The sequence below is a fragment of the Pongo abelii genome, chromosome 8, assembly GCF_028885655.2.
Source record: "Pongo abelii isolate AG06213 chromosome 8, NHGRI_mPonAbe1-v2.0_pri, whole genome shotgun sequence".
In the NCBI taxonomy this organism is placed as follows: domain Eukaryota; kingdom Metazoa; phylum Chordata; class Mammalia; order Primates; family Hominidae; genus Pongo; species Pongo abelii.
Genome location: NC_071993.2, coordinates 7,653,671 through 7,680,044, shown reverse-complemented (window position 1 = coordinate 7,680,044; position 26,374 = coordinate 7,653,671). Strand labels below are relative to the sequence as shown.

At 46.6% G+C, this 26,374-nt stretch overlaps 1 protein-coding gene across 1 annotated transcript in view; it reads left to right on the top strand.

Annotated features, from left to right (window-relative positions):
- ITIH5 (inter-alpha-trypsin inhibitor heavy chain 5) overlaps window positions 1-26,374 on the top strand; it is a 106,256-nt gene that overhangs the window by 65,037 nt on the left and 14,845 nt on the right. The window contains 2 exon segments of the mRNA NM_001131327.1: window positions 17,993-18,161; window positions 23,963-24,272. Coding sequence (NP_001124799.1) covers window positions 17,993-18,161; window positions 23,963-24,272 — 479 coding nt within the window.

Below are 26,374 nucleotides of genomic sequence, written 5' to 3'. Positions count from 1 at the left end.
AGGTGGGGGGTTGAACCTGAGACTCCTGATGAAGCTGGTTCCATCAAAGGACTGCACCCTTAGGGGAGAGTAGGCAGAGGAAACCTCTGCCCGCTGATGCAGGAAGACAACATAGAAGGTTGCCAAACTCTGTTTGGCCTTGGAGGTTGGGGGGCAAGGGAAGACTTCCCTTATAACCATGGGACCCAAATCAAATAGCCTGGAAGCATGTGCAGGTGATTGAATGTACACTACCGTGGAATCAAGGAACTCTGATAATCTACCCATCAAGGGCTTCTGGGCCAGGGAGAACCTGGAGGTGCCTGGGAAGCTCCTGCAGGGCCATGGCACCAACTTATGCTGCAGGGGATTCCCCTGGATAAAGCCCCTCTGAGAAGACGCTCACAACACAACAGCACAAAACACACAAGGAGGCAGTCCACGCAGACCAAGGGACAGTCATGCCACGCACTTCAAAAATACCCGTTATCAGGCTGGGCGCGGTGGCTCACGCCTGTAATCCCAGCATTTTGGGAGGCTGAGGTGGGCAGATCACGAGGTCAGGAGATCGGGACCATCCTGGCTAACATGGTAAAACCCCGTCTCTACTAAAAATACAAAAAAATTGGCTGGGCATGGTGGCGGGGCCTGTACTCCCAGCTGCTCGGGAGGCTGAGGCAGGAGAATGGCGTGAACCCGGGAGGCAGAGTTTGCAGTGAGCCGAGATCGCACCACTGCACTCCAGCCTGGATGACAGAGCGAGACTCCTTCTCAAAAACAAACAAACAAAAAACAAAACCGTATCAGCGTTGTTGAGATAGAATTCACAGACCATAAAAGCCACCCTTTTAAAGCATACCATTCAGTGGCTTTTAGTATTTTCAGAGAATTGTGAAACCATCACCACTATCTAATTTTAGAACATCTCATCATCCCCCAAAGAACCCCCACACTTATTAGCAGTCATTGCTCATTCACCCCTTTTTCTAGCCCCTGACTACTACTGGTCAGCTTCCTGTCTCTGGATTTGCCTATTCTAGACATTTCGTAGAAATAGAGTTATACAGTGTGCAGCCTTTTGTGCCTGGCTGCTTTCACGTAGCATGATACCTCCCAGGTTCAGCCATGTCATAGTGTGCATCTGTACTTCATTCTTTTTTATTGCTGAATAGTATTTCATTAGATGGATATACCATGCATTTTTTAGCAGAGATTCTGAGAGTGTGAGGTGAGTTTGAGCTTGCACAGAACTATGTGCTACAGCTGCAGCTAAACTCAGAGGTGGGATTTAGTTGTTTACATGACGCTAAGGTGTAGGATTTCTTCAGTGGCTGATGGAAGGAGCCATGCAGCTGGAAGTGCTCTAGGAATGTAATTTGTGGGCCACAGCTGTTGGTAAGACAAATAGGACACAGAAGCTATGAGACACGGGGAGCCTGCATGGAATGAGAGCGTATGCCCCACAAGAAGGAACTTGAGCCAGAGTGGTGACTATGAATGTGGAAGAAGGAAGAACTATGGAGCTGTTACTAAAGAAGAATCAGTGTGGCTTGGTAATTAGCTGGATAGAGTAAAAAACAAAGATTCTTGAGACTTTGGAACCCTGAGTGGAAGTAGGAAATCCTTGAGGAGGAGTTGATTTGAGAGAAAAATATTATATGAGTTTGTTCTCACACTGCTATGAAGAAATACCCGAGAGTGAGTAATTTATGAAGGAAAGAGATTTAATTGACTCTCAGTTCCGCATGTCTGGGGAGGCCTCAGGAAACTTACAATTATGGCAGAAGGCAAAGGAAAAGCAGGAACCTTCTTCACAGGGCAGCAGGACAGAGTGAGTGCAAGCAGGGGAAATGCCAGATGCTTAAAAAACCATCAGATCTCGTGAGACTCACTCATTATCACAGCCTGGGGGAAACTGCGTCCATGATTCAGTTACCTGCACCTGGTCCTGCCCTTGACATGTAGGGATTATGGGGATTAAAATTCAAGGTGAGATTTGGGTGGGGACACAGGCAAACCATACCAAATATTATGTACTGAGTTTTCAGCAGATTAAGACTGAAATGACAGTGGGGTGGTGAAGGTATTCAGATAGAAAGCCTGGAGTTGTGGACTTGAGAGAGACCCCAAAACAGATGTTGTAGCTGAAGAATGGATAAAACTCCTTAAGGGAAGAGGAGAGAGAGAGGGAGGATGAAAGGCCAAAAACTGAGCCTTAGGCCAGGCATGGTGGCTCACACCTGTAATCCCAGCACTTTGGGAGGCCGAGGCAGGTGGATCACCTGAGGTCAGGAGTTTGAGACCAGCCTGGCCAACATGGTGAAACCCTGTCTCTAATAAAAAACACAAAAAATTAGCCCTGCGTGGTGGCACGCGTCTGTAGTCCCAGCTACTCAGAAGGCTGAGGCATGGGAATCGCTTGAACGTGGGAGGTAGAGGTTGCAGTGAGCTGAGATTGAGCCACTGCACTCCAGCCTGGGCGACAGAGGGAGACTGCATCTAAAAAACGAAACAAAAACTGAGCCTTACAGTGTATCAGATTTGGTAGGAGGAAAAGTGGGTGATATGCATGTGATTAACAATTCTACAATCAATGAAGAGAAATTCTGGTGAGGGGATTTAGTACTCTAAGGGTAGCCGTTGTTCTGAGAAAAGCTGCTGCTCAGGGATGGCTGTCAGCCCTGTGTGGTGGCGTTCCCCATCACGGGGTGTTCACATGCATTCCTGGGGCCACCTGGAAGGGCCCCCAGAAGCAGGTCATGCAGAGGTTGGAGATATGACCTGCTTGATGCTGGCTACTGGATACCAGGAGGGAGGCTGATGCTGCTAAGAGTGTTCAGAGTTCCTACGGAGCAGACTTGTGTCATTGAGAGAGAGACAGGCCTGGCAAAGCAAAGCCTCAGCTAGTCCTCAGTGCAGTAGTGTTTATGATTTAACAATGGCCTGGCAAACTCTCCTTGAATTTGGCTCTGGAAGATCTGTTTCTGTGAGGACAAAGCAGTCACCCTCCCCAGATATGAACACTTGACATTTGGCATTCTTGACCTCCAAGAACCCCATTGGGCCGGTCCTCTCTCTGAATTGGAGTAAAGAAGAGGAAGTTCTCACAGTCACTGTTTTAGACACTGTTCCTTTGATTCTCTGAAATCTCCCACTTTTGCTTAGATGTGGTCATCATGCACATTTCTACAGTTTGCCAAATGACATCAGTTGCTGATGTTTCAAGAAAGATGGATAAGTAAAATTTGTGGGGAGAGGGGAGTCAAATTAAAATTAATAACAATTAAGAGCTCTTTCCCCACTGGTAGCAAAAAATGTTATATTTAGCGGTGCCATAGTCTGTGTCTTAGTCCATTCAGGCCACTATAACCATGTGCCATAGACTGAGTAGCTTATAAACAACAGAAATCTATTTCTCACAGTTCTAGAGGTTGGAAAGTCCAACATCAAGATGCCAACAGACTCTGTGTCTAGGGAGGGCCCACCTTCTGGTTCATAGACACAACTTCTCCCCATGTCCTCCCATGGTGGAAGGGAGTAGCTAGCTAGCTCACTGGGGTCTTTTATAAGGGCACTGATCCCAACAATGAGGGCTCTAATTTCATGACCCAATTACCTCCTAAAGTCCCCACCTTCTGGTGCCATCACTTGGGGGTTAGGATTTCAACCTTTGAATTTAGGGGGACCCAAAACATCCCTTGTGTACCCCTAGGCTTTGCCAAATTCTTAGCTTGAAGAAGGATGTTCTGATTAACCAAATGTTAAGTCAGATAATTAGTTATTTCCCAATCATCTCTTCTAGGTGCACGTGTAAGTCGAAGGGGAAGGCAAAGGCTAAGGTAACAAGACAAATAACCAGGAGGAGAGACCAGGCTCATTTCTGGTGGGCTTGGCAGGGCTGGGTTGATGGCAGCAGTGGGCTGAAGGGACCTAGTACTCAGAGATGTTCAGGAGACAGTTGTGGTCACTTTGAGAATGTGCTAGACTGAAGGAAAATACCCAGAAGAAGACAGAAGCATGTTTCGGGGGACCAGGTGGGAAAATGGGGTTTCAGAGGTCAGATTAAGTCACAGCATTGGAATTATTCTCCCCCCAGCATCCTGTCCACTGGCTCAGATTTCTGAGATATGGAGCACATCTGAAACTTCAGCCAACTTACACCCTTTGTGACTGGTTAGAACTTAGTTCTGAGGCCATTTTGCTTTTCTTCCTTAGGTAATTGAGCCAGAGAGAGTAGGAAGAGATGTGAGGTTTCTACTTAACCCTTCTTTCCCATAGATCTAAGAAGCCTCTACTGCCTTCTCTGCTCTGGACTGTCTAGCTATCCACATCCAATCTAGCATATATAAGGAAGACAAGAAAAAGTAACCAGAGCACCTCTCAATCCTCAACAGTTAAGTTCACCCGTTTTTATAATTTCTTCCCTCTTACAACAGAAATCTCCCTCTCCAGTCTCATTGGTGTCATGGGTGACCTTAACTAAGAGTCTGGGAAGATGGAAAGATACCCAGGAACAGTGTCACTCTCCCTGCCTGGTGGAGGGGACTCCACTTCCTCTAAATATTTTCTTGTATATACAATCTACGTTTGTGGATATGGTATGTTTACTTCTTACATAATTGTTCCATGATTTTACGTGGAGCATGGCTTTTTCCCAGCCTGTCCATATCCTTGTGTTTCATGTTCTCGATGTTTGTGAAGACACATCTGTGGGAATTTATAGTGAGAGGCATAGGATGGACCAAAGCCAGGGAGAGAGGAATCATGAGAACTTAAGGGAAAGGGAAAGGGAAAGGTGATCAGGTCAAAGGCAGATGGACAGCCTGACACCAAAACACCTGTACAATGAAACATGCGAGGATCTAGAATCCAGACCTGCAGTAGGACAATATAAACTTCAGATTTAGACCAGGAGTGAGAAACCAAGAACTCAATCATTTTATCAGTTAGCGTGTCAGAACAGCGGATGGGAGATACCAGTTACACACAGAGTTGAACCTCTCTTGGTCAGCATCATCCTCTTACTTCCTATTAGAGCAGGCAGCCACGCCTGGGGTTCACCTGGAGCCAAGAGTTAGAGATAGGCTGGGTTCTTGTCAAGGCTGTCAAGCCTATGTGCTAAGGCTGTGTTCTTGGCTAGAATGAGAAGTATGGAATTGACAATGAATGTAAATCCTCTGAAGTACTGACCTTCCACATGAAGAGAAGTGGGAAAAAAACTATTTCTAGCCCTGAGTTATTTACACATCAAGTATAAAAAATGGATTTGCCTACTCTGTCGTAAAGAATAGCAGAAATATTATTGGCAAAGAGCTTTTCAGAAAAACGTACAATGACATGATTAGGTAAATGTTTGGTACACTTGTCAAAGCAAAGTCAAAACATTAGATAACTAATCTTAACATAAGCGGAGGGTTAAGATGAGACAGTTCACTTCTCAAGCTAGAATAATGTTGTGCAAACACAACGATTAATGGAATTAGTTTTGTTTATATTGCAAAAAATGTTTTAATATCTAAACCTATTCAGCCTTTTTAAAAAAAGTTAAGACTGACTTTAGCCAGAATTTAATCTTTAGCAATCTTTCTATTTTAGAACCAGTCTTGAAGTGGTATTGGTATTTAGAAACTTTACAATAAAAGTGCTTTTTATCTTGCTATGAAGAAATAATTTGTTTATATTTTTACATAGATGGGTAAACATATGCAAATAAGTATTTTGAATCAGAGTTGCGATATTATATAGCACAATACTGCATTCAAAGAGCATTTGAAAGGAGACTTTAAGCAGTAAATGAAAGTGTAGTAGCTTAAAATAATATATTTTAAAATATAGGAGCCCTGTGATTTTGCTTAATTGAAGAAATACGCTTTTCTTGGCAATGTGAATGCTAAAATGTTGAGACCAAAGAAAAATGTTTTCTACATTTACTTCTAAGTGAAATTTCATTAAACTGTTTTAAAATATTTGAAGACGTATGACTTCTATCCCAAATTTTCCATTTTATGAAGAAAGCTGATTAGTTTCTGCCATTTCTCCAAAAAATATTTTGGCCAGTAGAAAAATCGTTCTAGTTTCTTGCAACAAGATTTCCCTTGTTGACAGAGACACCTTTTTTGGTTATCTTCTGTTTGTTACAATTAAACATTTTTATTTTTAATATGAATTATATAATGTGGTTCATTTCAGGAGGTATTTATAGCAGAGGGGCAACAAAAGGAACTTGGCATTGCACGATCGTTGATTTCCTTTAGGCGTTTTCATAACCCCCTGAAGTGTTACTTACACTCTTACACTATAGTCAACGGAGTAACATTCTTTTGTAATGTTTTGATTTCTTCTTGGGAGCCAATCTGTTGCTAGATTTTTTAGAAGTACAACAATGATATGGACCCAAATACATTATGGAGAACTGGTTCTTCTTACTCAATTTATTGCCTTACTCCTAAGACTGGGGATTTAAAAAAAAAAATCTGATTATTTGGTGGGTCAGTCACAGTAAGATTTCAGAAAAGCTTCCTTCAAATTACTGAATGACCTGCAGAATGTAACATAAGTTTATGTTACCTTTTATAGAATAAGTTTTTGTAATCTTGTAATACTATGGACTTGGAATACCCCCACTGAGGCTTAGTGGATACCCACGGCCTGGGGACATCCCTTGGCAAGTCATGGCTACTCTGGTCTCAGCCATGACCGTGACTCCAAGGTGACTTGGGACCATGCTGTGTACGGGTGTCTGTGGGGTACAGAGTGGGTGACTCCAAGGTGACATGGGACCATGATGTGTACAGGTGTCTGTGGGGTACAGAGTGGGTGACTCCAGGGTGACTTGGGAACATGCTGTATATGGGTGTCTGTGGGGTACAGAAGGGGTGACTCCAAGGTGACTTGGGACCATGCTGTGTATGGGTATCTGTGGGGGTACAGAGGGGGCGACAGATCTGAGGCTGGGAAGGCAGACATTTCCATTCTCCTCACTGTGGGCTTAGGCAAGAAGTTTCAGGTTGCAGTAAGAATCTGTTGTTGTGAACTTTGATGAAGTCACAGATAGTTTTTTATTTTGGTTGGTTCCTTCAGATGGCATGATGACGGGGCCATACCACCACCCACCAAGGGGCACTGAGGACCTCCTGCCTGCTGGGTCAGGAAGACCCAAGGACAGTACAGACACCTGCCCCCTCCCCACTGGTGTCCATGGCCTCTGCCCACCTTAGAAAGGACAAAGGCTGACTTGTCACTACAGCCTGTCTTGGGCATATTTCATTTTCCAAAATTACCTTTCAGAAACTTAGGGCTGTTTTCATTTGCTCATCATGATTTTCTTCCATGGCTCAAATCAGGCTTTCAGAAGGTCTTTGGTTTCTTTGGTGGATTTTTCTTTTTTTTTTCTCATTCTGCACCCAGGCTGGAGTGCAGTGGCATGGCCTCTGCTCACTGCAACCTCCACCTCCTGGGTTCATGTGATTCTCCTGCCCTGGCCTCCCGAGTAGTTGGGATTACAGGCATGCACTGTCATGCTCGGCTGATTTTGTATTTTTAGTAGAGATGGGGTTTTGCCACATTGGCCAGGCTGGTCTCAAACTCCTGACCTCAGGTGATCGTCCTTCCTTGACCTCCCAAAGTGCTGGGATTACAGGCCTGAGCCACTGCACCCGGCCCTTACTGGATTATTTTAAGTTGTTCATCTTAGGTTTTTCTCTTAGGCTCATTCAAAAGAACATTGTGGATCAATGGGAAGGAAAATGTCAACTCCCTGGTAAACATTTTAGACTGAGGCAAGTGATGGTGCCACTCAGGAGAACAGCGTGATCACTGTGCAGGAGGCATGGAAAGGCTAATGCTGAGTTTCCTTGAACTTGGATTCATCTGTGATGTCATGGGTTCTCCTTGTCTTATGCCCAGAAACCTAGGGTTTGTGGCACAAGAGCCTTTTGTGTCGGGGTTAGTTCCCATCAAATATGGTTTGAGAAAAGTTGCATCGTGGGTACCCGATGGAAGTGGGAGGAAGCCGTGAGCCGCAGCTGGCTCTTCCGTGGGTTCCCTTGACTTCCCCTCTGAGGGTCTTATTAGACACGATTCTACTTGGGAAATGTTTACTGGTCATTCATGGCATGGTAGTTAACGCAATGGAATGCTTACCCTTGTGAGGGTTGCGCCAAGAGCCTGAAGCTCCTTGGGCTCAGCTTTATAGGAAAGAGGGAAAGGAAGACAAAGGAAGACCCTATCTCTTGTTCCCAGCGCAGCTTCATGCAGGGCCTGTGGTGTGCAGGACAGACACCATTAAAGAGATTCTGTAATCTTCCTCCCCAAAGATCCACTAGAACAAGCAAGACCATTGCCAACTGTACTGAAGGGATGGAGAATCTGAAATAGAGTTTACATTTATTTATTTATTTATTTATTTATTTAGACGGAGTCTCGCTCTGTTGCCCAGGCTGGAATGCAGTGGCGTGATCTCGGCTCACTGCAACCTGTGCCTCATGGGTTCAAGCAATTCTCCTGCTTCAGCCTCCCGAGTAGCTGGGACTACAGGCACGAGTCACCATGCCTGGCTAATTTTTTGTATTATTAGTAGAAATGGGGTTTCACCATGTTAGCCGGGATAGTCTCAATCTCCTGACCTCATGATCCGCCCGCCTCGGCTTCCCAAAGTGCTGGGATTACAGATGTGAGCCATCACACCCGGCCAGAGTTTACTTATATTTATTTATGTCCTGCCTTGTGCCTGGAAGAATTTAAATAGAAAGAAATTAAAAGAAATTACTTAATAGTAAACCTAAGACAGAGCTGGAATGGACTTCTAAGATAGTGTTTTTAAAGCAAATAGGTTTTTGTTCTTTTAACCCAAGTGAAGTACGTATAAGAAGAGGAATTCATCACCATAAAATAGTTTTTAACAGAGTAATCTCTATCCTTTGTGACTCTGGATAACTAGGGTTAGAAGGAATCTTGTGTAATGCCTGCATCCAGGCCAAGGTATGTCTTCAGTACCCGAATAGTAAGAAGTATATTCTTTCCATTTACTAAGCGTATCTGGGTGCGATTTTCAAAATCTCCCTTCAGTCCAAACATAATCTGGTATTTTTTTATTTTTTCAATTTTAATTTTATTATTTATTTATTTACATTTTAGAGCTAGGGTCTCGCTCTGTTGCCCAGGCTGAAGTGTAGTGGCATGATCATAGCTCACTGCAGCCTCAAACTGCTGGGCTCAAGCGATCCTCCTGCCTCAGCCTCCTGAATAGCTGGGACCACAGCCATTGCTCCTAGCCTGGAATTTTTAAAAGATCTCTTCTGATGACATGTGAACCCATGTCTGCATCTTGTCCTCTTGTGTTACCAGAGATGACACCCATTCATTATGGATTGTGCTTTTAGGAACTCGCACGGACCCCCCAGGGGAAACCCGAAGGGCCTCTTGTGGGTTTACCTCTGTAAGAACCGTTTTCCTCCTCAGTGAGGCCCACAGGTGCCCCTTATGTTTATCCCCTAGGCACAGGGGCTTGGTGTTCCTGCCTCTTCCTGATCCCCCACTCTCCCCAAGACTGGCTAATTCCTCCCCACTGGCTTCCCAGCCAGGAGTTGTCAGGCAGTGACCCGAACCCCATCCCCTTGGTTTCCACCCCGAAGAAGCCCTTGTCCTTGTCCAAGAGCATAAAGACAATGAGTTGGAAACTCTTCTTATGGCCCCAAAAAGCAAGAGTGGCCTTCTAAAGTCAGACACTTAATCCCCTCGCGAATCAGGCCTGTACCCTGATTGTATTCATCTCCATGAAAACTGCGATACATATGATCATACATTTTATATGCCTGTTTTAAAAGATCTCCAGGGAAGATATTTCTACAGCCCCCTGTGGTCATCTTTTAAGGAATTAACTTCATGATTCCAACATGTATGTTTTGGGGGTACCTGTCTCAAGCAGGCTGGCCTCTTTCTAGCATGGAAGGCCCCTAGAGGGAGCTTGGAGGACAGGAGCGTGGCTTCCTGGGGTGCCCAGTGTCTCTTCCTTCAGGCCTAGTTAGTTGGAAAGGGCATTGAGGTAAGTGGTGACCAGCTGTGTCCATCACCTGCACTGGAAGAGTCTTCAGCTCTTCCTAGCCACGATCATGCAGCCTCAGGATTGGGAAGGACTCTGAACTGGGGTCTTGTCCAGTCCCTGAAGTGATGTTCCGTTTTCCTCTGGACAGGCTCAGAGGACACATCTTCTGCCTCTCTGGGCATCCTCTGATCTGTCTGGAATGCGCTTACCCTGTTCTCTGGACTGTGCTCCTGGCAGAGTCTGACTGCATTTCAGTTCGTCTTCAGCATCTGAACACGATGTGCAGAAAGAGCAACTCCAGCCCCTCACATGAACCCTTCTGTGTGGATGCTCCTCTCCTCTTTCCTCTTAAGCCTCCCACAGGAAGCAGAGCTCTTGGCTGCTCAGCCCATTGGAGGTGGGAAGGCAAGTCAAGGGTTAACAGAGCCAGTGGCTACAGTCTGCAGGGATTGGTGGGGCCGGGTGGCTGCAGTCTGCAGGGGTGAATGAGGTTGGGTGGCTGCAGTCTGCAGGGGTTAGTGGAACGGGTGGCTGCAGTCTGCAGGGGTGAGCGGGGCTGGGTGGCTGCAGTCTGCAGGGGTGAGTGGGGCTGGATGGCTGCAGTCTGCAGGAGTGAGTGGGGCTGGGTGGCTGCAGTCTGCAGGGGTGAGTGGGCCTGGGTGGCTGCAGTCTGCAGGGGTGAGTGGGGCTGGGTGGCTGCAGTCTGTAGGAGTTAGTGCCTGCCCCTCTGGAATGAGGGCAGGAGTCCATCCACACGGCTCTTGAGTGGGAATGGAGCCACCAGGAGGTGCCTGGGCTGCCTTCCCTGGTGCACACAAGGACAAGTTGCAGCTGAGGCCTTACAAGGTCATAAGGAGCCTGTAGCTGCTGAGCTGAGGGAAGGAGGGTAGAGAGATTGAATAGCTCTTCCTAAAGCAGAATATCCATCATGTGGGAAAAAAAAAATGCCAGCTTAAGAACTAGGCGGGTCCCTCTGGAGCTCCTTGGCACACTGTGAAGGATCCCCAAGGATGCCAGCAGCTGAAGCAGCAGCTCTGCCATGGGTGGCCTTCCTGGCAGGCCCCCATGCAGCCTGACCATTCTGGGCCCAGCAGCGTGCAGCATGGAGACTCTCAGGAGGGCCTGAGAACCGGGCCCAGCACCCCAGCACCCCAGCACTGCCCCACCACCGCCACTGCATGCTGCTGTCCCTCTCATCCCAGCCGGCACTTTCACTCCTTCCTGGGTGGGGACACCTGGACTGTGAGTGCACAGGGTCTGTCTGATGCTCACACAGGCTGTGCTGGCTGTAAGTGAGAGGAAGGGCAGGGAGCCCAGGAGGAACCAGAGTGAGAAGGGCCCAGCGCCCTGGCTGAGGCCACCCCTGCCTGTGGAGTGCAGTTCTCTGAGTTATTGATCATCACTGCAGCTTGTCTATCAGGCAGCTCAGAGCTTCCTGCACATCCTCTTTCTCAGTAGTGTCTGTCTTAGGTTCTCAAGGGCTGGGCTGTGTCTCATGTCCCTTGCATTCACCTCCCCTCTATTTTCCTCTTTCCACTACTCTTTCTGTTTGTCTCTTTCTCTCTGTCCCTGAGTGTTCTGTCTGTCTGTCTCTGTCTCCTCTATCTCTGTTCTTCTTTGTCTGTCTCTGTCTCATTTGTTTAATAATACAGCAGATATTTACTAAAAGCCTGCAATGTACAAAATGCTACCATGTTGGGAGGGTGGAGCAGGGCAAGGGGATGGCTGTTTTGAGGAACTCCCTGTCCAGTGTGACAGATGGATCATTTATTCACTGCTCACTTATTCAGAACACATTTGTCAAGCATCTCCTATGTGCCAGGCACTGCTGGGTATTAAATATAGAATAATAAATATACAATAATAAACCAGAAAAAGTGGCTGGGCGTGGTGGCTCACGCCTGTAATCCCAACACTTTGGGAGGCTAAGGTGGGTGGATCATCAGGTTGAGAGATCGAGACCATCCTGGCCAACATAGTGAGACCCTGTCTCTACTAAAAATACAAAAATCAGTTGGGCATGGTGGCGTGTGCCTGTAGCCCCAGCTACTCAGGAGGCTGAGGCAGGAGAATTGCTTGAACCAGGAGGCGGAGGTTGCAGTGAGCCGAGATCGCACCACTGCACTCCAGCCTGGCGATAAAGCAAGACTCCATCTCAATAAATAAATAAATAAATAGATAGATAAATAAATAAATAAATAAATAAAACAGAAAAAGCTCCTGCACACAAAAGCATAGACTGGAGATGGACAGACCAGTCAATGCACAGAGAGAGAAGGACATTCTCTCTATCAACGTGAAAGGAGAGAGCGGGGGCCCATGCTTTGGGGAATGGTGGGCAGGGCTGGGAGGCAGGGAAGGGCTCTCTTGGAAGATCATGTGTAAACCCAGGATTGCAGGACAAAAAGGGACCTGCAGCAGCAAAGACTGAGAGGAAGAGGAAGGGAGCTCCAAGGAAAGGAAACAGCAGGTGCAAGGGTCTTGGGGAAGGAAAGAGCTTGCAGGAGTCATGGCGGCACAGCGTGGACATCCTATAGCTGGGGTACGTGTCAACCAGTGCGGCATCGGGGATGGAGCTGTCACCTGTCTTCACTGTTGAGTTAGGAATGGCCTCACCAAGGAGGGGACATATCAAGTGAGTTTTGAAGGGTGGCCATAGCTCAACGTGTAGGGAAGGCGGGGAAGGAGGGCAGCTCCTGGTGCTACCACAGGAAGTCATGAGAAAGCAGGGTGGGTTTAGGGAAGCTGGGTGTGGGCGAATCAGACCTTATTGTTGATAGCTGGGGCAGACTAGCAGGAAATAAAAGACAGGGATTTGAACCAGGATCATTTATTTTAATAAGGATTTTGTATCCAAAAAGAGACATTAGGCCAGGCGTGGTGGCTCATGCCTGTAATCCCAAAACTTTGGGAGGCCGAGGCAGGCAGATCACGAGGTCAGGAGATTGAGACCATCCTGGCCAACATGGTGAAACCCCGTCTCTACTAAAATACAAAAAATTAGCTGAGCATAGTGGTGTGTGCCTGTAAGCCCAGCTACTCGGGAGGCTGAGGCAGGGGAATTGCTTGAACCCGGGAGGCGGAGGATACCGCGCCACTGCACTCCAGCCTGGTGACAGAGCAAGACTCCATCTCAAATAAAATAAATAAAATAAAATAAAATAAGAGACATTAGACTTTATGCTGACGGCAGCTAGGGGCCATGGAAGGCTTTGAAGAGAGGAGGGTTGAAAATCCACGTGGCAGTAATGCAGGGCCACGCTAGGTCCTTCCTAGAGCACAAGCCCTTTGTCGCTCCACTTCCACGTATGGGAATTTATCCTAAGGGAAGAGTCTTGGGCACAAAGACATGGGGATAATGAGCTTCCCAGCAGCGCTGCTCAAATATTCCAAAATATTAAAACATGGTGGATGCGTGTGGGAGGATGCTGGGTTGCTGTTAAAATGACGTGGCAAACATTTCTCCATTGACATGAAAACCATATATGATATGTTACAGTAAAGAGAAACTTCACAGCACAATATCTGTATTATATGATCCCACTTCCTTTAAAATCACACATGCACACGCACACAGCTGGGGATGTTTCTGGAGTGGTGTGTGGCACACCAGCATTTTAGTAGTGGTTGTCTCTAGGTAGGTGTGATGATGTGAGTTGTACATGTTTTTCTTCTGATCTTTCAAAAAATGAGTAATATTTTTGTATTAAGAAAAAGTACACAGGGATATTTAGGGAGAGGAGTTGGAATTCCAGGGTGGTGTTGAAGGATGTGAGGGCCTGACGTCCAGGCTTCCGCCCTGGACCACGGGTGAAGGTTGCAGTGTCCTCTGTCCCGGGACAGAGAGCAGCAGAGGAGAGGGAGATTTAAAAAGATGAAGGTTCCATTTTCCACCTAGTCGAGTCTGAGCTACCTGTGGGACATGCAGGGAGAAACGGTTGGCAGGTCAGTCTGGATGGAGCAAGAGAGGCCAGCTCCAGAGATGAACCTGGAAGTTCACAGATGACGATGGTAGTTGGCACCATGGGGATGGATGATGTCACCTGGAGCTGAGAACCTCAGCTGAGAAAAGGACCGTGTGACTCACCCTGAAAGGCCAGCAGGTGGGGGGAGGGTGGACAACAGCAAAGCCCAGGGGAGCACCAATCCCCTCCAGGGAGGAGCCGGAGAAGCCAGAGCAGGAGGAGTTTCAAGGAGGGAACAGCATAGACTTGACAATGTCTTCTGCAGAGTGCTGGCACATCTTGGGTGTGGATTCTGTTTATTTGCATGGAATACTTTGACACATTTCCTGGGGGTGGGAGCCAGGCATGGGAGAGGACAGGAAACCGCTGCAGTCAGCCCCTCTGAACAAGCAGAGTGTCGGGGGATAGGAGGAGGGAATAGCAGAGGAGAGAATGGAGAATAGTGGAGGTCTCCGAGCCCTGGGAATGGAAAGGAGCACTCCATTGCTGTTCTTTTCTCCCCGAAGAACTTGTTGCATTCTTCAGTAGGATGAGAAGGTGGGTTTAATGAAATATGTTCATTGTTCTTGTCCCTGGGCAGGTGCAAAAATCCTGCAGTGCCTTCATTTTTTTTTTTTGAGATAGTCTCGCTCTGTCGCCCAGGCTAGAGTGCAGTGGCGTGATCCCAGCTCACTGCAACTTCCACTGCCTGGGTTCGGGTGACTCTCCTGCCTCAGCCTCCCAAGTAGCTGGATTACAGGTGCGTGCCACCATGCCCAGCTAATTTTTGTATTTTTTTAGTAGAGACAAGGTTTTACCACATGGGCCAGGCTGGTCTTGAACTCCTGACCTCAAATGATCTGCCGGCCTCAGCCTCCCAAAGTGCTGGGATTACAGGCGTGAGCCACTGCGCCTGGCACCTGAGTGCCTTCTGCAAGGATGTTACAGGAGATGGATACATTAATTGATGCCAGAAATGGAGCAAAAGAAACAAAGAAATAAACAGAGCCCATCAACATACAGGGACTTGGAAGAGATCCCCAAATTTGCTGCACATTTAAAGGGTGACAGCTCTGAGTAATCTCAGCTCCAGCTGTCCTGGGGCTGCAGATTCTGCTGCCGTTGGTGCACATGCTGTCCCTGACGTCAGACTCCCTGCATTTTAATCCAGTCTCCTGTGGAGCATGATGCTTAGCCACTCCATGCCTCGGTTACCCCATCTGTAAAATGGGAATACTAATAGTTACTTTCCCTCAGGTGGCTTGTAAGATTTAGAATTGATCACCTCAACAGAGGAAGAGCCTGTACACTCAGCAGATGCTTGGGGAGTAGGAAGCTCCCAGGAAATGCAAGCTGTTAATATCGTCAGCGTCGTCATCATCATCCTTCTAATGATACCATCAACTCCATTGCTTTCTCAGCCTGGGAATGAAGAAGTGCTGAGAAGTGGAGGAACATTACTTTAGCAAAAACCCACAGGGAGAAAGTTAGGCGAACGTTTGCTCAGCCTAGAAACTCTTAGTTTACTAGCCCTACAGAAAAAAATATAATGTGCAGATGTGTTTTATTTATTTTTTGAGACACAGTTTCAGTCTGTCACCCAGGCGGAGTGCAGTGGCACGATCTCGGCTCACTGCAATCTCCGCCTCCCAGGTTCAAGTGATTCTCCTGCCTCAGCCTCCTGAGTAGCTGGGATTACAGGTGTGCCACCATGCCCAGCTAATTTTTTGTATTATTAGTAGAGACAAGGTTTCACCATTTTGGCCAGGCTGGTCTCAAACTCCTGACCTCAAGTGATCTACCCACCTCGGCCTCCCAAAGTGCTGGGATTACAGGTGTGCACCACCATGCCTGGCTAATTTTTGTATTATTAGTAGAGATGAGGTTTTGCCATGTTGGCCAGGCTGGTCTCTAACTCCTGACCTTAAGTGATCCGCCTGCCTCGGCTTCCCAAAGTGTTGGGATTAGAGGCATGAGCCACCGCACCTGGCCTAATGTGCAGATTTAAAAATAGATGCATTGAGATTAGTTTTCTGAAGTAGAATTTGAGGTTCCTACAAAATTCAAGTTGGACAGTGGGATATGGGATGAGCAGTTGGATTCAGGATTGAAAGGAGGCTGAGGAGTAAGGAAGAGAGAAAATTCCGGAGGGAAAGGATACGAAAGCAGCGGTTATTTCACCCAGCCAGAGAGGCCGACGGGGCCATCTGTCTGAACCTGGGGAAGGAGGAAAGGCAAAGAGTCATGAACCGGGGAAGAGACCTACAGCGTGTTTTGAGGGTGGACCAGAGCTCCTTAGCACATGTCCTTCTGGAAACCACCACTCCTGACTTCACCGTTTCTCTTAAGCTCTGCCGGGGCTTTCCACCAGCCAGCAAGTAACAGCAAACCCATCTAGAACTCTGATTGTGTGCCTGGCCCTGCTCAGAGCCCTTTTCATCTCGATCCTGATTTAATCCTCATGACAACCTGATGAGGCAGGTACTATTACTGTCCTGATTCTATGGATGGGGTAACTTGGGCTCAGTGATATCAGAGAGCAAGTAAATGAGGGAGCTTACTGCTCAGGGCCCCAGGGCCCCACGGAGAGTCGGGGATGAACCCAGCCTCAAGAGTGACAGCTGGCCCTGAAGCCTGTGCTCTTCACCTTCATAAAGGTGCCAGATGTCCTTTCATGGTCATTATATAATGAAAGTCCCTGACCTCCTATGCTGAGCCTCTAAGTGTCTAACAACAGTGCTGCTTGGGAAGACAGGGTTTGCTTACAGTGTGTGTGGATTACTATAGAAACCTTTTCTAGGCCCCTAGAGTATTTCTGGTTTCAGGTCATATGGCTTCTTTCTTCTTTCTATGTGTCACAGCTGACTTTAGTGCATACCTGTTATCAGTTAGCATCCCCAATCTCACCTGTATTACTTTCTGGCTTGGCTCAAACCACCTTCCTTCTCTTCAGAATGCCCTTCCAAGCCCGGTGCAGTGGCTTACGCCTGTCATCCTAGCACTTTGGGAGGCTGAGGCAGGTGGATTGCCTGACCTCAGGAGTTCGAGACCACCCTGGGCAACATGGGGAAACCCGTCTCTACTAAAATACAAAAATTAGCCAGACATAGTGGCGTGCACCTGTAATCCCAGCTACTCAGGAAGCTGAGGCAGGAGAATCACTTGAACCTGGGAGGCAGAGGGTGCAGTGAGCTGAGATTGTGCCACTGCATTCCAGCCTGGGTGACAGAGTGAGAGTTTGTATAAAAAAAACTAATAATAAGAAGAATGTCCTTCCACTTCTTTCAAGGTATTCTTTAAATCTCATCCTCAAATTCCTCTGTCTAAAGCCTCACTCATGTCACTCCAGTCCACAGTAATAATCTTTCCAATTCCTGTGGTATTTATTATTTGGGCCTTTAATTTTATAATTCATTAAATGTTCATTCATTCATTCATTCACCTGCCTCACCTTTGTCTAGCACCTCCTTCTTGTCACTAGGTGATAGGAAGATGAAGGAGACCCACCTGCAAAGAACTCACAACCGAGTAAGGGAAGGAGATAAAACAATCATCATCATTGTGTGATGTGTGCTTTATAATAGGAATGCGTTGAGGGCTTTGCCAGCCTAAGGGAGGGAATGATCAGCTCTCTTCAGGGAAGTTAGAAAAATTTTGAACAGAGGATTTGCACACTTGCCTGGCTCTTAAGAATGATGAGGGGCTTGTCAAGTGAAAGATGGAGGTAGGGTGGTGGGGAAGAACATCTGGGGTCAAGAGAACAGCAATTGTGGAGATGCGGAGGCCCAAAGCACCGTGGCAGGATGTAGCATTCAGCACTGATTCACTCGTGTCTACAACCGTAACATCTTTATACCATTTTTTCCAGCCAGGTAACCAATTTCTTGACATTCAGCCAAGTGCCCTTTACATAGCTGACACTGAATTTGAACCCTGACATTGTTCCTGGGGGGGGCGGTTTCTAGAACAGGGGACAAGTGGACTTACGTGAGCGGCTGTGACTGGTTTTGCTTTTGTGTTTGCCTAGACCAAGGATGCCCTCTTCACGATTCTCCATGACCTCCGACCCCAGGACCATTTCAGTATCATTGGGTTTTCCAACCGGATCAAAGTATGGAAGGACCACTTGATATCAGTCACTCCAGACAGCATCAGGGATGGCAAAGTGTACATTCACCATATGTCGCCCACTGGAGGTAAAGATGACACCTTCTTTTCACATTGGCTTGGCTTTGAAATAATGTTTTTTGTTTGTTTGTTTGTTTTGCCAAGAGATAAGGATTTGAAAGCTGGGGTTGATGACAGGAAAGGAGACTGCAGGTGAGAGCTTTCTCAGCAGCTTAGGTTGCTCCAAATACCAAATCCGTATTCTCCTTTTCCAGTCTACAAGTGAAGCTGGTGAAGTTCTGGGGGTAAATAACCTGATAGGTGTTTGGAGGCTTTCCTGGTTCATCTCATGGATCCTGTTAGAAAAAGTCTTGCTGATACGAGAATACTGTGTTTGTAAATGGTTTAGGGTGGAGAATTAAAGCCGCAGGGACCAGCCAGTGCTTCATGCGCACCTTGGGCAGGGGCGGGTGGAACTGCTTTGCAAAACGAGGAGCCCTCTTGGTAGAGCTGCAGCAGAGTGAGTGAAACATGCATCCCGGTGGCCTGGGAGGGCTGCGGAAGTAAAATGTGACGGGGAGGATGTGGGCTGTCAGCCACTGCACGCTTGTCTTGGGTGGTGCCCAGGTAAGGGTGCAGAATGTTAAGAGAGGAGAGAAAAGATCATAAAGAATTCTGAGAAGAGTGGAGAATCAGAGCAGTGTGTTACCAGCTGTCCTAGATGTTAAGTTCTCCCAGCACAGGACCTGCGCCTTACTCTTGCCGTTCCCTGTATCAACAGTGCAGTGGACACAGAAGAGGTGCTCAGTATTGGAGCATTTAGCAGAACTGGATCTACTCCCTCCCCCTCCCTTTCAGGCTCTGTACAGAGACCACCTCCTGGTTAATTCCACTTCAGCTGTCTGGAAACATGCAAAACACTCTGTTCAGTCTTCTCCCATCTGGGATTTTCCATCTTTCATATATTCATGGTTTCCCAATCCAAGACAAAGCCCTCATTTCCCAAATGAACTTAATTTGGAACTTGATCTTGCTGGGCTGGTACTTTCATTTATACTGGGATTTCCTACTAGCCTCCCAAACAGTATAATCTAGGAACTGTTTTGGTGTTTGATGGGAGAAATAGAAGATTAGATTTAATATGATAGTGATGCTCTACGGCAGGAAGTCTACAACACCATAAAATTCTTGAAGGAACAGATTTCTCTTCATGTTTACATAGCTCCTACCTGCATGCACGGTTCCTAACACAGAGGGCATGCTCAATGGATATTTGTAGATTGGATATATTTTAATGGCGCTGCTTACTAGCAGAATGATGTGTGTGTGCTGGTGAAGTGGGGGCCTTGGAGTAATAAACAGCTTTAGAAAATGGCTGGGCCAGGTGAGGTGGCTCACACCTGTAATCCCAGCACTTCGGGAGGCCGAGGCGGGTGGATCGCCTGAGGTCAGGAGTTCAAGACCAGCCTGGCCAACATGGCGAAACCCCATCTCTACTAAAAATACAAAAAGTTAGCTGGGTGTGGTGGCAAGTGCCTGTAATCCCAGCTAGTTGGGAGGCTGAGGCAGGAGAATTGCTTGAACCTGGGAGGCAGAGGTTGCAGTGAGCCAAGATCACGTCAGTGCACTCCAGCCTGGGTGACAGCGAGACTCTGTCTCAAAAAATTAAAAAAAAAAAAAGAAAGAAAATGGCTGATGTATGTTATGGTCTTTTGGACTCCAAGCCTTAGAAACCCTGTGGGTTTCCTTTATTTTTCTTGACACTGCATTACCCTAGCCTCTGCAGGTGAACAGCAGATCAGCCTGCTTCTCTTTAAGACGTGTAGCATCAGGATTGTGAGCATGGATTTGGAAGCCAGACTGCCTGGGTTTGAATCCAGCTCCACCTTCTCTGTGCTTCAGTTTCCTCATCTGTAGAATGAAGATAACAATGGAGTTGTTACCAGGATGGAGTGAGTTAAAGCATTTCAAATGGTTAGAATGGTCCTGGCACGTAGGAAGTCCTCTTTAAGCATCAGATGTGGCCATTATTTTCACCCACTCGGGTAACCCCTCTCACTGGTACTTGTGAGTCCTTTGATGACAGCTCCTGTCTGTTTTCAGTGGGCAGGAGATGCCCCACTTGACGTGGGCTTGATGCCAATCCCTGCAGGGCCTCTGGTGGCTGTGTGCCATCGGGAAAGCTAATCCGTCCCTCTGCCTGGGCTCTCCTTGGCTTTAAAGTGGAGTGAGAGATTTGGCACCATTGCTGAATACAGACAAGAGAAAAAAATGCCAGTTCATCCTTGTTCACACACCCAGGGGCACTAAGAAATTAGACTGGGCCTTAAGAAAGGCAAATTAGGCCAGGCGCAGTGGCTCACACCTGTAACCCTGGCACTTTGGGAGGCCAAGGTGGGCTGATTGCCTGAGCTCAGGAGCTCGAGACCAGCCTGGGCAACACGGTGAAACCCCATCTCTACTAAAATACAAAAAAATCGGCTGGGCGTGGTAGCTTGTGCCTGTAGTCCCAGCTACTGGGGAGGCTGAGGCAGGAGAATTGCATGAACCTGGGAGGCGGAGGTTGTAGTGAGCCGACGTCGCGCCACTGCACTCCAGCCCCGGTGACAGAGTGAAATTCCGTTTCAAAAACAAACAAACAAACAAAAGAAAGGCAAATTAGCGATTCCAATAAAATGTAAAATAACTTTCTTTCCATTTGGACTCTGCATCTTAGCAAGAATTATGAACATTTGGTCATGGACATAGCCTTATCTACTTTTTTAGCTAGAAAATCTGGAGGATGTTACACCATGGGGGAGATGATCTGGTTCTCTCAGATGTGGTACATTTTAATTTTAATTTTTAATTTTTGTGGGTCCAGAGTAGGTATATGTGTTTATAGGGTATATGAGGTATTTTGATACAGGCATACATTGTGTGATAATTACATCAGATCAATGAGATATCCGTCACCTCAAGCATTTGTCCTTTGTTACAAACAATCCAATTATACTCTTAGTTATTTTTAAGTGTATCATGAAATTATTATTGAATATAATCACCCTGTTGCACTATCAAATACTAGATCTTCTTCATTCTTTCTAACTACTTTTTGTACCCATTAACTATCCCTACTTCTGCCCCACCTCCCACTACCCTTCCCAGCCTCTGGAAACCATCCTTCTACTCTTTATCTCCATGAGTTCAATCGTTTTAATTTTTAGCTCCCACAAATAAGCGAGAACATGGGAAGTTGGTCTCTCTGTGCCTGGCTTAATTCACTGAATATAATGAGCTCCATTTCCATCCATCTTGTTGCAGATGACAGGATCTCATTCTTTTTGTGGCTGAATAGTGCCCAATGGTATATATGTACCACAAATGTGGTAAAATTTGCAGGTAGAGAAAAGTCACTCCAGTCAGGATGATGGATGGTGGTGATGGTCATCAAACTCTAAATTTACTACAATCATGAATTGGACACTTAGAATGGGTGATCTTTTGGTATGTAGATTTTATCTTAAGCCATTAAAAAAAAAAACAAAGGAAATAGGTGTTCACACTACAGTAAGGGCTCTGCTTTACTTGGTGATGGTGGGATGTTGGTAGCTTAGTTCAGTGGAATTCTTAGCTAACCCAGAAACCTCACTGTAGCTGGGGTTTCAACCTCAACCACCCAACCACCTGTCTCTCCATCCACCAAACAAATACTTATTCAGCTCCTATCAAAGACACAGGCCCCAACTTTATTTATTTTGCTCCCAAACTTAAATTGTCTGATTTATTTTAATCATAAAGTAGTAAATTTAAGAATACATGGGGCCAGGTGCAGTGGCCCATGCCAGTAATCCCAGCACTTTGGGGGCTGAGGTGGGCAAATCACAAGATCAGGAGATCAAGACCAGCCTGGCCAACATGGTGAAACCCCGTCTCTACTAAAAAAATACAAAAATTAGCCAGGCATGGTGGCATGTGCCTGTAATCCCAGCTACTCAGGAGGCTGAGGCAGGAGAATTGCTTGAACCCAGGAGGCAGAGGTTGCAGTGAGCCAAGATCACCCACTGTACTCCAGCTTGGGCAAGAAGCAAGACTATGTCTAAAAAAAAAAAAAAAAAAAAAATGCATGGATGGCCAGGCATGGTGGCTCATGCCTGTAGTCCCAGCACTTTGGGAGGTTGAGGTGGGAGAATCGCTTGAGCCCAGGAGTTCGAGACCAGCCTGGGCAACATAGTGAGACCCTGTCTCTAAAAAAAAAAAGGAAAAGAAAACATGAAAACATTCTTTTTTAAGGAAGCAGGGAAGCAGTAACCTGTAGTGTAACATACATGCAGAAAAATATACATGTAGTAAGTGTACAACTTGATATGTTTTCGTAAACTGAACAGAACCTGGACCCAGATCAAGAAACAGAACATTTGGAACTCCAGAAGCCTGCTCATGTTCTCACCCCATTTTTTCCATGGAGGTATCTATTCTAAAACATTTGAGGAATAAAGAAAATCATCAAAAGAAAAGAAGGAGAGAAAAACCTCCTGTTGTCCACAGATGTCTGCTAATGTCACTGGTGTTTATTGTTCCATCATTTCTCAGAGTTGAGATTTGTTTTCTGTTTCGTATCGTTTTTCTAAGCCACATATTCCTGATAAAAGTTTTCTTCCCTTTTGCCCCCAACTTTATTTTATTTATTCATTTATTTTATTTTTATTTTTTCTGTTGAGACCGCGTCTCACTCTGTTTCCCAGGCTGGAGTGCAATGGCACGATCTTGGCTCACTGCAACTTCCGTCTTCTGGGTTCAAGTGATTTTCTGACCTTAGCCATCCGAGTAGCTAGGATTACAGGCATGTACCACCACGCCCGGCTAATTTTTGTAGTTTTGGTAGAGACAGGGTTTTGCCATGTTAGCAAGGCTGGTCTCGAACTCCTGACCTCAAGTGATCCACCCACCTTGGCCTCCCAAAGTGCTGGGATTACAGGCATGAGCCACCGTGCCTGGCTGGCTTCCAACTTTAATCAGAGCTGTTGCTGACAAGGGCCTCTGAAGGAAGAAGGGTGGCCAGAAGGAGAAATATTTCATGCCTCCTTCCTCTGTGGGGTTCTGGCAGCAGAGGTGATCTGAAGGGACAGGAAGCAAGGAAAGGAGAGATGATGAAGGCAACAAATTCATTCTTTCATCAGCTCCACCCAGCCCTAGACAACACTGGAAGGCATCTGAGATGTCAGCAGCTATCCTCCTCCTCTTCATTCCATGCTCCTCCTCCCCTCTGCTGCTCTTTCTCCCTCCACATTCCTGCTGTCCTCTATGCTCAACACCTTCCTGCTCTTTTCAAAGCCATTCTCAGAAGAGGGCACAGAAGCCATTGAAGCTCAGGTAAGCTAAGGCGTTGCCACACGCCTTCTGGAGAAGGTTTGTTACAGTGGGTAATCCCCAGTCACTTACATGCATTTAGTAAATGCACTTGCTTTTAGCAAGTTTCTGGATGGCCCCTTAACATCTCACTCCTGTGAGCATTTGGGTGGTTGAGCGTGAACTGCAGCTATGAAAGTGCATTCAGGCTGGGCGTGGTGGCTCATGCCTGTAATTCCAGCACTTTGGGAGGCCAAGGTGGGCGGATTACTTGAGGCCAGGAGTTTGAGACCAGCCTGGCCAACATGGTCAATCCCATCTCTACTAAAAATACAAAAATTAGCCAGATGTGGTGGCATGCGCCTGTAATCCCAGCTACTCGGGAGGCTGAGGCGGGAGAATCGCTTGAACCTGGGAGGCGGAGGTTGCAGTGAGTGGAGATTGCGCCATTGCACTCCAGCCTGGGTGACAGAGCAAGACTCCGTCTCAAAAAAAAGAAAGTGCATTCAGGGTGGGGAGGTGAGTGCAGAGGCTTGAGCTGTCCCATGTTGGTGTCCTGCAGGCACAGACATCAACGGGGCCTTGCAGAGGGCCATCAGGCTCCTCAACAAGTACGTGGCCCACAGTGGCATTGGAGACCGGAGCGTGTCCCTCATTGTCTTCCTGACGGATGGGAAGCCCACGGTCGGGGAGACGCACACCCTCAAGATCCTCAACAACACCCGAGAGGCCGCCCGAGGCCAAGTCTGCATCTTCACCATTGGCATCGGCAACGACGTGGACTTCAGGCTGCTGGAGAAACTGTCGCTGGAGAACTGCGGCCTCACACGGCGCGTGCACGAGGAGGAGGACGCAGGCTCGCAGCTCATCGGGTCTGTGGTCTGTCTTCGTAGGCGTGAGAGGCTGTTCGAGGGGCTGAGGGGTGGCTGCAGTGGGAACTCAGAGAGGAGTGTGTTGCTGCACCCCAACCTTGCATCTGCTGACAACGATCACAGCTCATTGCAATGGGAGGCGTCACAATGTGTTTTGAAACCAGGCAGATCAGAGTTCAAATTCTGATCCTCCTTTATGACTTTAGGCAAGTTTTCTTTTTTTCTTGTGATGGAGTTTCACTCTTGTTGCCCAGGCTGCAATGCAATGGTGTGATCTCAGCTCACTGCAACCTCTGCCTCCTGGGTTCAAGCAATTCTCCTGTCTCAGCCTCCTGAGTAGCTGGGATTACAGGCACACACCACCACGCCTGGCTGATTTTGTATTTTTAGTAGCGACAAGGTTTCTCCATGTTGGTCAGGCTGGTCTCGAACTCCTGACCTCAGGTGATCTGCCCGCCTCAGCCTCCCAAAGTACTGGGATTATGGGCGTGAGCCACTGCACCCGGCCCTAAGCAAGATTTTAAGACAGTCTGTACCTCTGTTTTCTCATCTGTAAAATGAGGATTATGGTTGGTTGCAGAATTTAATGAGAAAATCGCTATATAAAAACACTATGTATAGCATTGGCACAGTGGCCATCCCATATTAAGTATTTATTGAGCTCTCATAGTTCATTGAATCCTGATATTTCAAAGCACTTTCTAGTAAGTTTACTTGTATTCTACCCTGTGAGTAAGTAGCGGAGTACTGTTATCTTCATTTTGAGTACTAGTTAAAAGATACTTTTATTTAGAAGCAAAACCATCAGATAAAACTGTTAAATAATCAGATTATTTTGAGATGGAGAATAAATGAGATCTTTTAAATGAGAGATGGAGAAAACTTAGATCTTTTAAAACAGAAATAGCTTCTCTCGGATATTATGTTGCCACACACAGTCTGCCCCTTTGCTGTTCATTGAGTGAAGTGCCAACTCCCAGTTCAGCGTGAGGTGCTTTATCTGCATCGTGGCATATATGTTATCTACTTAAAAGCAAAGGGGAGGTTTGGGTAGATTTAAAGGTGTTTAATAGCCATAATCAAAGGACATTTATTAATGATAAGTGGAAATGGAGACCCCTAAGGTATGCAGTAAAGACAGGTCCTCGGTTTGGGATTCGCCACCATTTCCTACCACACATTTTAATGAAAGATTTAAATGAAAACACAGATTTGCTTTCCACATTTTAAAAATTATTCAAAACTAGAGTCAAAGGGGAGCATCTGATGCACTGGATAACAGAATTGAGATTCAATTAGGCATTCAGAAGCAAAAGCAATTATGCTGTAACAAGTCAGCTGTACTGCCATCCCACTGAAACAATGATCAATACCTGGCAATTATGAGAACTTATGATACACCAGGAACTTCTATGTGCATTATCCCAGATGATCCTCACAGAAATCCTAGGAGGTAGGTGTATTAGGGTAAAGGCTAAGCTGCAATACAGAGATGATGGAAGGCAAAGGCTGAAATAAGATAGCCATTTACTTCGCTCTCCTGTAATGGTAACAGGCTAGATCCTGCTCCAGGAAGTCATTCAGGGACCCAAGCTCCTTCTGTTTTATTGCTCTGCTTCCCTCAGGTGTTGTCCTTAATGCTACAGGATTGAAATTCAGTCACTACCCCTCATGTTTTCTAGCCGCAAAAAGGGAGAGAGAAAAGAAAGCCAGCATGGATTTTAAGCAAATATTGAGAAGTTGCACGTCTCACTCTTACCCATATTCCATTGGGAGGACATAGTCACATGGCCATTTGTGGCCTCGATGGAGGCTGGGAAATGTAGTTTGTAGCTGGATGGCCGGAGCTCAATTCTTGTGAAAGTAGGGGAAAATGGACTTTCGGGGACAGCTAGCAGGTGACCAAAGAAGTATTGTTAACATCCTGATTTTCTAGATAAGGAAACTGAAGTTCAGAGAGGTTAAGTCACATGTCCCAAGACGCACTGCAAGGAAGCAACAGAGATGGAAGTCTAACTCCACAGCCTATGCTTTCTAGATCTTTTGAAAGGGAATTTTAATTGTCTCCTTACTTAGCAAGAAGCAACCATGTAACTTAACTA